Below are 12575 nucleotides of genomic sequence, written 5' to 3'. Positions count from 1 at the left end.
ATCAAAAAATTTACAGAATTAGCCTTATGAAAAAATATACAAAAATAGTTGGCAAAACAATTTGGTGAGTTGCATAGCAACAGCGGCATGAATCGTGTTATGGCATGGTGTCTCCTTGTCGTGGAGTGCTGAGGGAAGGATGTAAACGCCAACAGAATGTGTTTGCCCGCAGAGTCTGAAGCCAGGCATAGACATACTGTGGTCATATGAACCAGGGCTCCAAAGCTCCTCTCATGACACACTCCCTCTCTGTCCCATGTAGTGCACACATAGTCCATCCATTCCACCACCAAAGAGCCCACGTTCCACGTGAATACATCCCAAGCACTTCTCCTGAAGTTCAGCGGGACTCTCAGGCCTCACTTTGGGCAGCTCAGGGGACACGGACAGCACTAGCAGCTGATAGCAGGAACACTCCACCAGACACAACGGCCAACGACACAGCCGAAAACAAAAATCCCAGATAAAGGCCGATAAAGGTCAGAACACTCTAAAAACACAGATTATGGATGTTAAATAAGATATTGTGATGAATATAGCACCCTGAGGTCCAGGATCTGTGCTGAATGTATATAATAGACAGAAATGGTGCTGAATTTAGGCATTTGTACACATTTGTACATTATGTAAGGTTGAGGCGAGCCAGCACCATAAACACTCTCATGTTGTAATGAGCAAGAGGATAGCTGAACAGCACTGTAAACCAAACTGCTATCTGTTTACTGATTCCACTATTTGTGTTTATGGAACGTTCAGCCAATTACAGTGATAGCGCCAACTTTCCAACAGATAAGTGTAATCTTCAGTACAATTACAGACATGGACCCACTGGAATCATAATCGAGGAGGTTTTATATCACAATATTACTTTCTCAGGAGGGATAATTTGATCTTAAACTCTGATTGTTTTGTTCACACCCAGTACATTCTGTTATATACTGGGAAGTTGTGCTGTTTTCAGTGTCAGCATTTTACAATGTATTGTTGTGTGTTATTTTATTTATTGTGAGCTCAGGATATATTTGATTCTGAACAAGATTTCAAAAAGATTTCTGTCAAATATAATTGCCAAAGGCAAAATCCAGATCCTACATCTTATCACATAGCGCTCTTTGCTAACAGGCAGCCAATTACAGTGAAAGCACCATCACTATTCCACAAGGCGGAAGCATGCCTGCAGAATAAAAAAAAGCAATGCTCGTAAAAATTCAATGTACATTGTCTTAGTGGCCGTAATTTCAGAGAATCTGTCTCCTAATATGGGGTGCTAATAGTTTGATATGTGAATAATTCTAACCTGCACTCAGTTTATATATTTATATATTAGTTAGTGTTTGATATTCGAGAAACACTCTCACATTCTGCTGTGATAGGTCAGGGTAGTAATAGGTCAGGGTACTGCCATGTCCTCTGCTTCTATTTCCCCTCCCTCCATGCATTCAGCCACCTCTCCTTTTTCTTCGTGTCTGGTGTGCGTGCTTAGTTATAGTCATACTCGAGCAGAACCTCACTAGCTGCACAGCATTACCATCATATAGCTCTCTATAAGACTTAGTTTACACAGTTAAATGCAGTTACAGCCATTTTTTTGTTTACAATTTCTGTTTAACCCCTGTTATCATGTCCTTCTGGTTTTCTATGGTTGCTTCAGTCTTCTTTTCTGGATCTCCTGTCTCATCAACTGACCTTGACAGCTCAGGCCCTTGGACCCATCTCTGCCTGGCAATTCAAACCCCTGCTTTGCTCAACACTACCCGCAGCTCAAGCTCTACCTGTAGATCTCAGCTTTGGATTGCCAGCCAGGACCCCCTGCCTCAGCCTTGACCCATTTTGCTAACTAATAAATAAACTAGTTTACTGCCTCCTGCCTTTTGCCTACCCTCAGGTCAATTCAGATGCCTTAACTGTGCGGTGGAACAGGCTCTTATCATTGATGCACTGAATGTTCCTCCTGCAAAAATGGTTTGGAGGATTTCCTGCAATGCTGCACTCTGTGGTCCAATCTTGTTTACAAAGAGTAAACCTGTTCTCAAGTATATTTGCCTATGTACTTTGACAACGGAAGAGATGAATTCAGGATCAAGCCAAACAGATCCAGCTACTGATCATTAACAAACTAATTAATGCATAACTAACACATAAATGCATTATTTACCTAATAACTGCTGGTAACATCAGGACTTTGTGCCAGTTATTGCAGACAGAATACTCCTTTTGTTTGACCAGAGAGCCTCTACCTGAAATCTCAACTTTGGCAGGTTTGATTTAGGCAATGTTTAAATGTTTTTGAAAAGCATTTGGTGTTCTGCTAAAAGGGGTGTATTGGCATGCTGTATAGAGAAAATCCAAACAAATTCGCTTCTAATAAAATTAGTGCAAATGAGTGGCAGAGGAAGTATTCAAATCTTTTTACCTCAAGAGAGAGCTAAACTAAAGTAAAAAACAAACAAACTATATATATATATATAAATAGATATCAAAATGTACTTCAGGTAAGTAAGAGTACACAGAAAGATTGTATGAAAGGCACATTTTAGTGTTGTAACAGGATGAATCTGCACCGTCTTTATGCTAGACAACAATAGTATTTTGTAATTGTATGTGACAAAAATGTTAAGGATGACCAGAATAATCAGCAAATCACAACATTAGAGAAACTGGAACCGTGCGATGTTTCAGGCATTATTAAATGAGAAAGGTGCCAATAATTTTTTCCATCACTGAATAATTTGTAACACCTCTCATGTGTGGCCATGAAAGAATACAAGTACCCCAAATATGAACGGATCTACCGCTGGTATACTTCACTGACCTCTAGTGTATTCCTCTGGATGTATGAACGGGTTCGGCCAAGTGAAATGTTTAGAACTACGTTTCCCATGATCCACTTCGGAGGGGCGACCGTAAACAGAGGAACGCGGAAACAAAAGAGGTTTTTATAAAAACACAAACACATACCAGGCTGTCGAAGTACTCAGGGAATATATTGCAGCCATTGATTTCGTTGGCAATAATATTGACGTCGAAAGTAAAGAGCGAGTCAGAGTAAGTTCGGAAGCGAACTGCACCACTGAGCATGGCATTGAAAAGAATACAAAAGGTAAGTTTAACGAGCTAGCTTTGGTTGCTAGCTAAAGGTGGGTAACTGGCCCAGCAGATGCTAACTATAGGGTTCATTTAAAAGAGTTACAAACAAAGATTCCAACGATGTCGGCGCATCAAAACAACTTCTGTTGGAATTCGTAACGTATGTGAAATTTATTTGCCCGCTGACACCCCATGTCACAGACACAACAGACTGACAACTTCAAAGTTTTAAGCTAGCTTGCTAACTAAATTTTAATGTAGCTCATTAACTACACCTCTTTGACACATATCGTATCGCTCTGTTACTGTTCTAGAAGTTGTGGTTTCTCTGACTTAAGTGATTGGACAACGGGCATGCTGTACTTTTCTTTTGGCGAAGTACTGTAGTGACCAGGGAAGTTAGTTCACAACACGCAGGGCATTTCATTTCTGCTTCTCTCCATCATGTCATGCCTGCGCTTTTTTTTAATTGTTGCCAAGGTAACTTCCCTAGTGGAATATGAAAAGTAGATGGAGAGAAGGGTAGAAAGCGCCGACCGTTCCTAAACAACCACGAACATCAGAATTTACACAAGAAAGGTACAATTACACAAAGCCGATTAAACCAACGTTTCTGTTCTCTTCGTGAACTTCATGCACTTGATAATATGACAGCCTTTCCTCTCCAGCATGCCATTCTTCTCATAACAGGAAATAACCTGGCAAAGGGAGGATGACTGAGAGAATGTGCAGGCCTCTTATTGCAAGTCATTTTATACTTAAACATCAACAAGAGGCATCTGTTGATTAGGTTAGGATTAAGTGTCATTGTGAAAACATGCAATCCCACCACACCCAAAGTATTGTGAACCTATATGCTCAAATTCTGTTAATTTTGAATTAATGAGCTCACAAATTACCATGCTGTTAAATGTTACAGTGTTAACAATGTTGAGACATATTGTCTGATAGTGTAACCTGATAATATGCAATGCTGTCCAGAAACAGTAGGCTAAGCATTTTGGTCTAGGGTTAGGTATGTTCATTATTAATATATATATAGTTCACAACAGTTATATGTTATAATTTATATATATATATATATATTCTATAATGTCCTCTGTGGCTCTAGAGAACCCCTAATAAATATTCTCAGTTATGTTGTCAGGACTATCTCAATATGAATACAATAGATTAATAGAATTCTAGTCGGTATTTGTTATCCTGTCCTTCCTGGAGAAATAGATCCTTCTGTTTTGTGGTTACTGTGGCTGAAATTAAACATCAGTTACCAAAACCCCACAGTAGTGGCCACAAAGTTCGATTTAAATGTTTTCAGCAGTTGTTTCCATATTAATAAGGGGTGTAAAATAGGAGTATTACTCTTTAGCTAAATAATTAACAGCAATATTTTTTTCTGTGTTGAGCAGGAGCTACAGGACCTGCAGAGAGATCCTCCGGCACAGTGCTCTGCTGGACCAATGGGGGATGACTGTGAGTACACATACTGTGTATTAAAGCATTCTACTGCCTGTTGGCCATTTTACTGTTAATATAGCTTAATGACTTACAGTCTTGTCAAAAACTACACTTTGAAGTAGATACATAAACAAAGTGGTTGTCTTGGTATTTTCAATACGGTAGATGAGAAAGAAGGGTTGAAATCATGGTCATGGATCAATCCAAATCCATTTTCCCCAAAATGCCACTTAGTTGTATATCACACTTATATCCATGGAGTGTTTAAAAAAAAGGCAACTGGGCTTGTTGAGTTTTTTGACAAGACATCCGAGTAGTTTCTTCAGTTCTAACGACTGATGGGAAGTTGCGATTTAAATAGGCAATTCAGTGGGTATAATCCATCAGAAGCCTGCTCGACTTGTTTATGTTATGACCAGAAACTGGTACAACTAGTGTCCATAAATGGCTAGATACTTACCTGTCGTTGAGGGGAACCTCAGCCCCAGACCAAGTCTGCATGTTACTCAACCTGTGCCTGACTACCACCTATTTCCAACTTAATGGAGGATACTACAGGATAAAACATGGCTGTGCAATGGGAGGAGGTAGGGACCAGAGCTCTAAACTCCTTCACAGGAACCACTTCCACCCATTGGCTCAGGTATGTGGACGACACTTGGGTTAAAATCAAGACACATGAGGTGGAATCTTTCACACAGCACATCAGTGCAATGGACAGCAACATCAAGTTTACTCTGGAGGACATCAGCGGGTATAGTTTGGCCTTCTTGGACTGTCTTGTGCTCGTGGAAGAAGACCGAAGCTTCAACACTAGAGTATAAAGGAAACCCAGTCACACCGATCAGCGTGTATTATTTGACCCCCGGATTATTTGACCTCCCAACCCCCAGAACACAAACTAAGGGTCATCAGAGCCCTTCAGCACCGAGCAGACTGTACCCACAGGATTGGATAGTAAGGAGGAAAAACACATCAAAGAAACAACAAGATATGTGGATACCCCAACTGGGCCTTTGTTAAAGGATCAAAAAAATAACTCAGAAAGGACAGGGAGGAGGAGAACAACAAGAGTCATCCCCTGCGTAGCTGGTATGTAGGAGAACCTCAGGAGAGTTTTCAAGAAACACCACATTCCAGTTTATTTCAAACTTGGTAATACATTCTCTACACTAAAAAACTGGTCCGCCCTAAAGACGGAACACCCAGGCAGAAACAGAGTAATGTAGTGTATGCTGTTCAGTGCAATAGGGAATGTACAGTCTGGTATGTTGGGGAAACCAAACAACCCAATCACAAATGCATATAACAACACAGGAGAGCCAGCTCATCGGGAAACAACTCAGTGGTCCACCTACAGCTGAAGGACAAAGGACACTCCTTTGAAGATAACAACATCCAAATCTTAGCTAGAAACAGATGCTTTGAGAGACGAGTAAAGGAAGCCATCTATGTCAGATTGGAAAAAAAGTAGTAGTCAAGAGGCGATATATACAACAGAATTGTACAGTGAGTACGCACAATTTATGTAGAGTTATTGATCATGTGAATGGTCTCACACTCTGTGACTGCTGAGTTTGGCAGAGCGACCGCCTGGGGGGAAGAAACTGTCTTTGTGACAGGTGGTATTGGCGTACAGTGCTCTGTAACACCGGCCTGAGGGGAGGAGTCTACATAGGTTGTGTCCGGGATGCGAGGGGTCTGTAGAGATTTTACTGGCCTGCTTCCTGACCCTGAATCGGTACAGGTTGTGGATGAAGGAAAGATCACTACAAATAATCTTCTGTGCAGACCTGATTGTTCTCTGCAGTCTGTCCCTGTCATCCAAACCGGACCCTGATGGATGTGGTCTGGACAGACTGGATTATTGCAGTGTAGAAGACGATCAGCAGCTCTTGGGATAGGTTGAACTTCCTGAGCTGATGCAGGAAGTACAACTTTTCTTGGCCTTCTTCCAAACAGTGTCTATGTGGGAAGTCCACTTCATGTCCTGTGAGATTGTGGACCCTAGGACCCTTGATGATTGTCTTGATGGGGGGCTATTCCTGAAGTCCACTATTGTCTCCACAGTTTTGAATGGGTTTAGCTCCAGGTGGTTCTGACTGTACCAGAGGATCAACTGTTCCATTTCCCTTTCGCATACCCATTCATTGCCGTCTTGGATGAGTCCAATGATGGTGGTGTCGTCTGCAATCTTCAGGAGTTTCACAGAAAGGTCCCCTGAGGTGCAAAGGGAGAAGAACAGTGGGGAGAAAACACACCCCTGGGGGGTGCCAGTGCTCAGAGTCTGGGTGCTAGATATGATGCTTCCTAGTCTCACCTGCTGCCTCCTGTCAGTCAGGAAGCTGGTGATCCACTGACATGTGGAGGGGGGCACAGTAAGCTGGAACAGTTTGTGGTGGACAAGCTCCAGGACAATGGTGTTGAACGCAGAGCTGAAGTCCACAAATAGGTCTCTATGAGTTCAGTTGCCTTTTTACTTTTTGGATAAACCATGACCTCACTTATGTAGCAGGTTATCCTTAGTTGGATAGTAGGCAATCAATTATGTTGTTAGCTGCTTTTAAATGCAGCTATGTTAATCTATTCCTTACCTCGTTAGTTACTGACTCCTACATGTCAGACTTTGATTTTAACTGTGTGCAGAGTTTAGAATTACAATTAGTATTGTTACAGTTGCTAGTGTCCCATCCGCACAAACCTGGCTGTTGTGCTGCACCTACATGCAATTGCAAAGCAACAACTGGTTGGACAATTGGCTGTGAGCAAGACACTGAACTCCCACCTGCTCCCAGTGCATGGCACTGGCGTTTGCATGTACAGTGGGGGAAATAAGTATTTGATCCCCTGCTGAATTTGTAAGTTTGCCCACTTCCATAGAAATGATCAGACTCTGGTTTTTATGGTTGTTTACTGGTTATGGGTATAGACAGAATATCAGTCGAAAAATGCATAAAAAACACACAATCTAAAAGTTATAAATTGTTATGTATTTTATTAAGGGAAATAAGTATTTGATCCCCAAGCACAACACAAGTCAGTACTTTGTAGAGAAACCTTTGTTGGCAAGCACAGCGATGAGACGTTTCTTGTAGTTGGTCACCAGGTTTGCACACAGCGCAGGAGGGATTTTGGCCCATTCATCTTTACAGACAGTCTCTAAATCCTTCAAGTTTCTTGGCTGCCTCTTGGAAACTCGGAGCTTCAGCTCCCTCCACAGGTTTTCGATCGGGTTAAGGTCTGGAGACTGACCAGGCCACTCCATGACCTTAATATGCTTCTTCTTGAGCCACTCCTTTGTTGTCCTGGCAGTATGTTTTGGGTCATTGTCATGTTGGAAAACCCACCCACGAGGCATCTTCAGTGTTCTTGCTGAGGAAAGAAGGTTTTTGTCCAAGATGTTACAGTACATGGCTGCATTCATTGGCCCCATAATGCGGTGAAGTTGCCCTGTACCCTTTGCTGAAAAACAGCCCCAAAACATGATGTTTCCACCTCCATGCTTAACCGTGGGTATGGTGTTCTTTGGGTCATACTCACGTTTTTTCATCCTCCAAACACGGCGGGTCGAGTTAATGCCAAATAGCTCAACTTTGGTTTCGTCAGACCACAGCACTTTCTCCCAAGCCTTCTCTGAGTCATTTAGATGTTCACTGGCAAACTTAAGGCAGGCCTGTACATGTGCCTTCTTGAGCAGGGGGACCTTGCGGGCACTGCAAGAGTTCAATCCATAACGGCGCAGTGTGTTGCCAACTGTTTTCTTGGTGACGGAGGTCCCAACTGCTTCCAGATCATTAACAAGCTCCTGCCGTGTTGTTTTAGGCTGCTCCCTCACCTTTCTCATCATCATCCTCACTCCATGAGGCGAGATTTTGCGGGGAGCTCCAGACCGAGGACAGTTGATGGTCCTTTTATGGGTGTTCCACTTGCGAATAATGGCACCAATAGTTGTCACCTTCTCACCAAGCCTTTTGCTGATGGTTTTGTAACCTATACCAGCCTTGTGCAGGTCTACAATCTTGTCCCTGACATCTTTTGACAGCTCTTTGGTCTTGCCCATGGTGCTGTAGAAGTTGGAATGTAAGAAACTGATTCTTAGAGCAGGTGTGCTTTATATACATGACGAGTTAAGATCAGGAGTATTGGTAATTAGTTGACTGAGCACAGCTGTGTGCCACATGCGCACCAGCCAATCTGTAGGAGCCTGAATTCTAAGTGAATTGTTGGGGATCAAATACTTATTTCCCTTAATAAAATACATAACAATTTATAACTTTTAGATTGTGTGTTTTTTATGCATTTTCGATTGATATTCTGTCTATACCCATAACCAGTAAACAACCATAAAAACCAGAGTCTGATTATTTCTATGGAAGTGGGCAAACTTACAAATTCAGCAGGGGATCAAATACTTATTTCCCCCACTGTATGAGCGAAATAGGTAGATGTGTCTATGACTGTAGTGGTATGAATACCAATGGGTAGAACGGCACTATATAAAAACAAGGCCATTTAGCATTTATTTAGATGTAATGGTAAATGATCAGCTGGACACATTAGGCTGACAAGAAAGCCATACATCCTTTAGACACTGTAAAAAACAATACGTCTGACTTTCTGTAGTCATAGTTGCAAGTGAAAGATAATGTTCAAGGAGCAACGAGCATGTGATGTTTACAACTTCCGTTCTTTCTTCCTTGATTGCTTCTAGTGTTTCATTGGCAGGCGACTATAATGGGTCCGGTGAGTATCATGCCATCATCATGCTTTCACTCTTCTTAGTCCTGGGCAACATTAGAAATGCTCTCTTCCTGAGGAGATTTAGATTAAGTTATTACTTTACAAGCCATTAAATTGACTTTGTCTTGGTTTTAATATACTGGGAATTTTTAAGCATATTCTCACTTCAGGTACAGATACAAATAATCCAGCGTTTCATAACCTTTGTGATCAACTGCTCATGTATCCTGGTCTCGTGTTGATGTTTTCTTTTGATGACAGTGCCCTTGTCAATTAACTTTGTGACTTCATCATTGTCACACACCATGGAATTCTTCAGTTTTTAGCGCCATTCACAATTCTTTGGTCAGACAGAACTAAAATGCTAATATTGTGCTATATGTGTGACACATATGTGGAACATGTGACTGAAGGATATTCTGATTTTCATCTGAACTGTTCTGACATGTTGTAGGAAATGTTTTACTGACAAAAATAATTTTCTGTCAGGGGGACAGTCCTTACCAAGGAGGTGTTTTCTTCCTCACAATCCATTTCCCCACTGACTACCCATTCAAGCCACCAAAGGTAAGAGCTGCTGTGGATAATCAAAGCTCTTTCCTGCTCTGAACTGTCTCCTATCTTGTGATTTATTTAATAACATCCCATGACCGTAATGGAACGATACTAAATCTATACTTGTTAGGTATCATATTGCTTACATCAAAACAAAATATCATATGCAATGAAACAATGTAGATGGATAGATAGTTGTTAATTTAAATTAGAACCTGAGCTTCACAATGGTCGCAACTAAATGTAAACTGTTTGTTGCCAGTTTTCATCTAGTAGCTAAAGTGGAAGAGGTCTGTACGGCTATACCAACCATTTTATAATAGTGACAAGTTTAAAAAAACAGGAAAGAGAAATGTCAACTCATGGTTGGCAATACAAAGAACAGATAGTGTTAATGTACTGAATTCTGCTACATGACTTTAAGACTTTCAGAGAAAGCTCATTTAGGAAAGATTTGTAGTCCACCGTCACTGCTCCTGTCTTTACTGTTTATTTTCTGTGACCTGTGAATGAGATGTGGTTCTTTTTTACAGGTTGCATTTACAACAAAGATTTATCACCCAAATATAAACAGCAATGGTAGTATCTGTTTGGACATATTACGGTCACAGTGGTCCCCTGCACTAACAGTGTCTAAAGGTAATCACTGCCTCCTTACTGTCCCTATTTCAGATGGTTTTGATGTTGCCTGTTTTCAAGAAACTATTTTTAAATGCACATGATTTACTAGTGTGCACTCATTGTGCATATAGAAACGAGCTAATACTGGGTTTCCCTTTGCTCTCGAACCATTTCAGTTCTTCCAGATTCACAAGGAAGGAATGTCATGTTGCTAAAACCAGTTTGAGAAGACTTTTACAGTGTACACAATTCATTCAGTTCACTAAATGGGATCTTTTTCTTCTCCAGTTTTATTGTCCATATGTTCATTGCTTTGTGATCCAAACCCAGACGACCCCTTAGTGCCAGACATAGCACACATCTACAAGAATGACAAAGACAAGTGAGTATGCAGACAGGAACAGGTGGAACTGGATGTCATTTCAGTGTGAGGAGATCTGTAGTAGATATAATTTATTCATTTCACTCTCTTCTTTTCTCTCCTCAGATACAACAAACTAGCAAAAGAATGGACCCAAAAGTATGCCATGTAAAGAAAGAAAACATCAAAGATTAAAAAAAAAAACACGATTTCTCTTTCTTTTTCCTTACTTTTTTTAAAGTCACAACACACTGTACATTATAGTATAAAATTCTTAAGTAATCTTAGGTAACTTCCATCAAACTGTGCTGTCATCAACATTATTAATCTGAAACCATGTCATCTTCAATATTTGTTTTTGAAAAGAATAAGAAGGTTTTACTTTGAGGAGACGGGTCTGATAGCTTGTGCTTATTTAATGGATACCTTGACATTTTTACATTTGGTATGTTGTTGCATTGGATAAACCTGTATGGTAGGAGGCAGGTTAAAAATCGCTTTACAGCATTCCTCATTTTGTAAGAAAAACTACAAATTTGTATGACAGAAGTTCCATCAAATGCCATTCAGCAACAAGCCTTTTTCAGAGGTGCTTAGTGACCATTCAGGAGGTTAAGATAATAGCTCCACAACTGGAAAATCCAGCTTCAGTTCCTGCTGCATCTAACAGCGAAAAACACACGACCACAGAGGCACTGCACTGAAGGGTGAATGTGAAATATGTCTGGCACATGAGTATATCATAATTTCTCCTTTATGTTCACAATTTCATTTGATTAAGGTTTTTGTTGAGTTCTTTTGCATCTTGTAGCAGACAAAGTTGAATGAAACAATGTACTGTTGCGTCACCCTGAAAATGGGTTAGGGTTAAGTCATGTATTAATGTGTTTTTCATTTGTTATTATTATTATTATTATTATTATTATTATTAAAACTGTATAGTATTAAAAACTCTGGAACAATATTATTATTTTCTTTGATGTTTCCAGCCATCACAGTGTAAATCCGTCATTAAGAGGATGTACTCTTGTCCCCTGAGATCAGCTGTTGGTTGGATTTACAGAGGCACAAATATCAGATTTGTAACCTAGGGGAAAGGGTTTATTAAAATTTTTTTCTGTTTGACCCCCAGTCTGTCGACCTGTTTATGCTATTGAAAGGGTGAAATCCTGTTTTCTGTTCCTGTGTAAACTGTCTCTCACTTGTGTCTTTGAGGCCTGCGTGGCACCTTTTGTACTGGATTAAAGAATGGTACGGTTTTTATCATGACATTATGGTCAAGCTCCATTTTTATCTCATAATTTAATGTAGATATTTGGATGGCAGTTTCATCTCATTTCCTTATTTTGTGCAAGCAGTAAATGGGCACCAGATGTTATTATACCAGATGGTATTAAATGCAAATTAACAAAAAAAAAAAAGGCAATGACTAAAACAGGTAAGGCCCAATCGTGGCTGAATTTAACCCTTTACTGGTGCATGGGAAAATAACTGTTTTGTTAAAAGAGTATATAGGGACGAACACGTAAGATGTAAACAAGATATAATAATAAATGAATTTAATCAATACAACCAAGTCACAGGTACGGCGCTGCAGCTCATGGAGCATATCCGGAACATTACCCGGAAACGGAAGTGTTGAAGCGTTCTCTGTTTGACCTTTTCTTTTAGTTTGAACTTGGAAAATACATGACAATTAACTTTGTGGGGTTTAATAAATTTATTTAGCTTTTACAAAATTGTCCCGTGTATT

General features: G+C 40.3%; 1 protein-coding gene across 1 annotated transcript; it reads left to right on the top strand.

Moving 5' to 3' along the window:
* The first annotated feature begins 2894 nt into the window (after positions 1 to 2894).
* On the top strand, positions 2895 to 12091 carry ube2d1b (ubiquitin-conjugating enzyme E2D 1b). The gene is made up of 7 exons (XM_047608430.1): positions 2895 to 3100; positions 4497 to 4560; positions 9257 to 9288; positions 9775 to 9852; positions 10374 to 10479; positions 10750 to 10843; positions 10949 to 12091. The coding sequence occupies exons 1-7, from the start codon at positions 3077 to 3079 to the stop codon at positions 10992 to 10994; spliced, it is 444 nt and encodes a 147-aa protein (XP_047464386.1). The 5' UTR covers positions 2895 to 3076; the 3' UTR covers positions 10995 to 12091.
* The last annotated feature ends 484 nt before the right edge of the window (positions 12092 to 12575 follow it).

This window comes from Mugil cephalus, chromosome 16 (assembly GCF_022458985.1).
Source record: "Mugil cephalus isolate CIBA_MC_2020 chromosome 16, CIBA_Mcephalus_1.1, whole genome shotgun sequence".
Lineage (NCBI taxonomy): Eukaryota > Metazoa > Chordata > Actinopteri > Mugiliformes > Mugilidae > Mugil > Mugil cephalus.
This window is presented reverse-complemented; position numbering and strand designations above follow the sequence as displayed.

Bases quoted from the DNA above. Each gene is read 5' to 3' on its own strand.
- ube2d1b (XM_047608430.1), top strand. From the start codon at position 3,077: ATGGCATTGAAAAGAATACAAAAG. The intron at 9,289-9,774 runs GTGAGTATCATG...ATTTTCTGTCAG, and splicing joins AGGCGACTATAATGGGTCCG to GGGGACAGTCCTTACCAAGG. The intron at 10,844-10,948 runs GTGAGTATGCAG...TTCTCTCCTCAG, and splicing joins TACAAGAATGACAAAGACAA to ATACAACAAACTAGCAAAAG.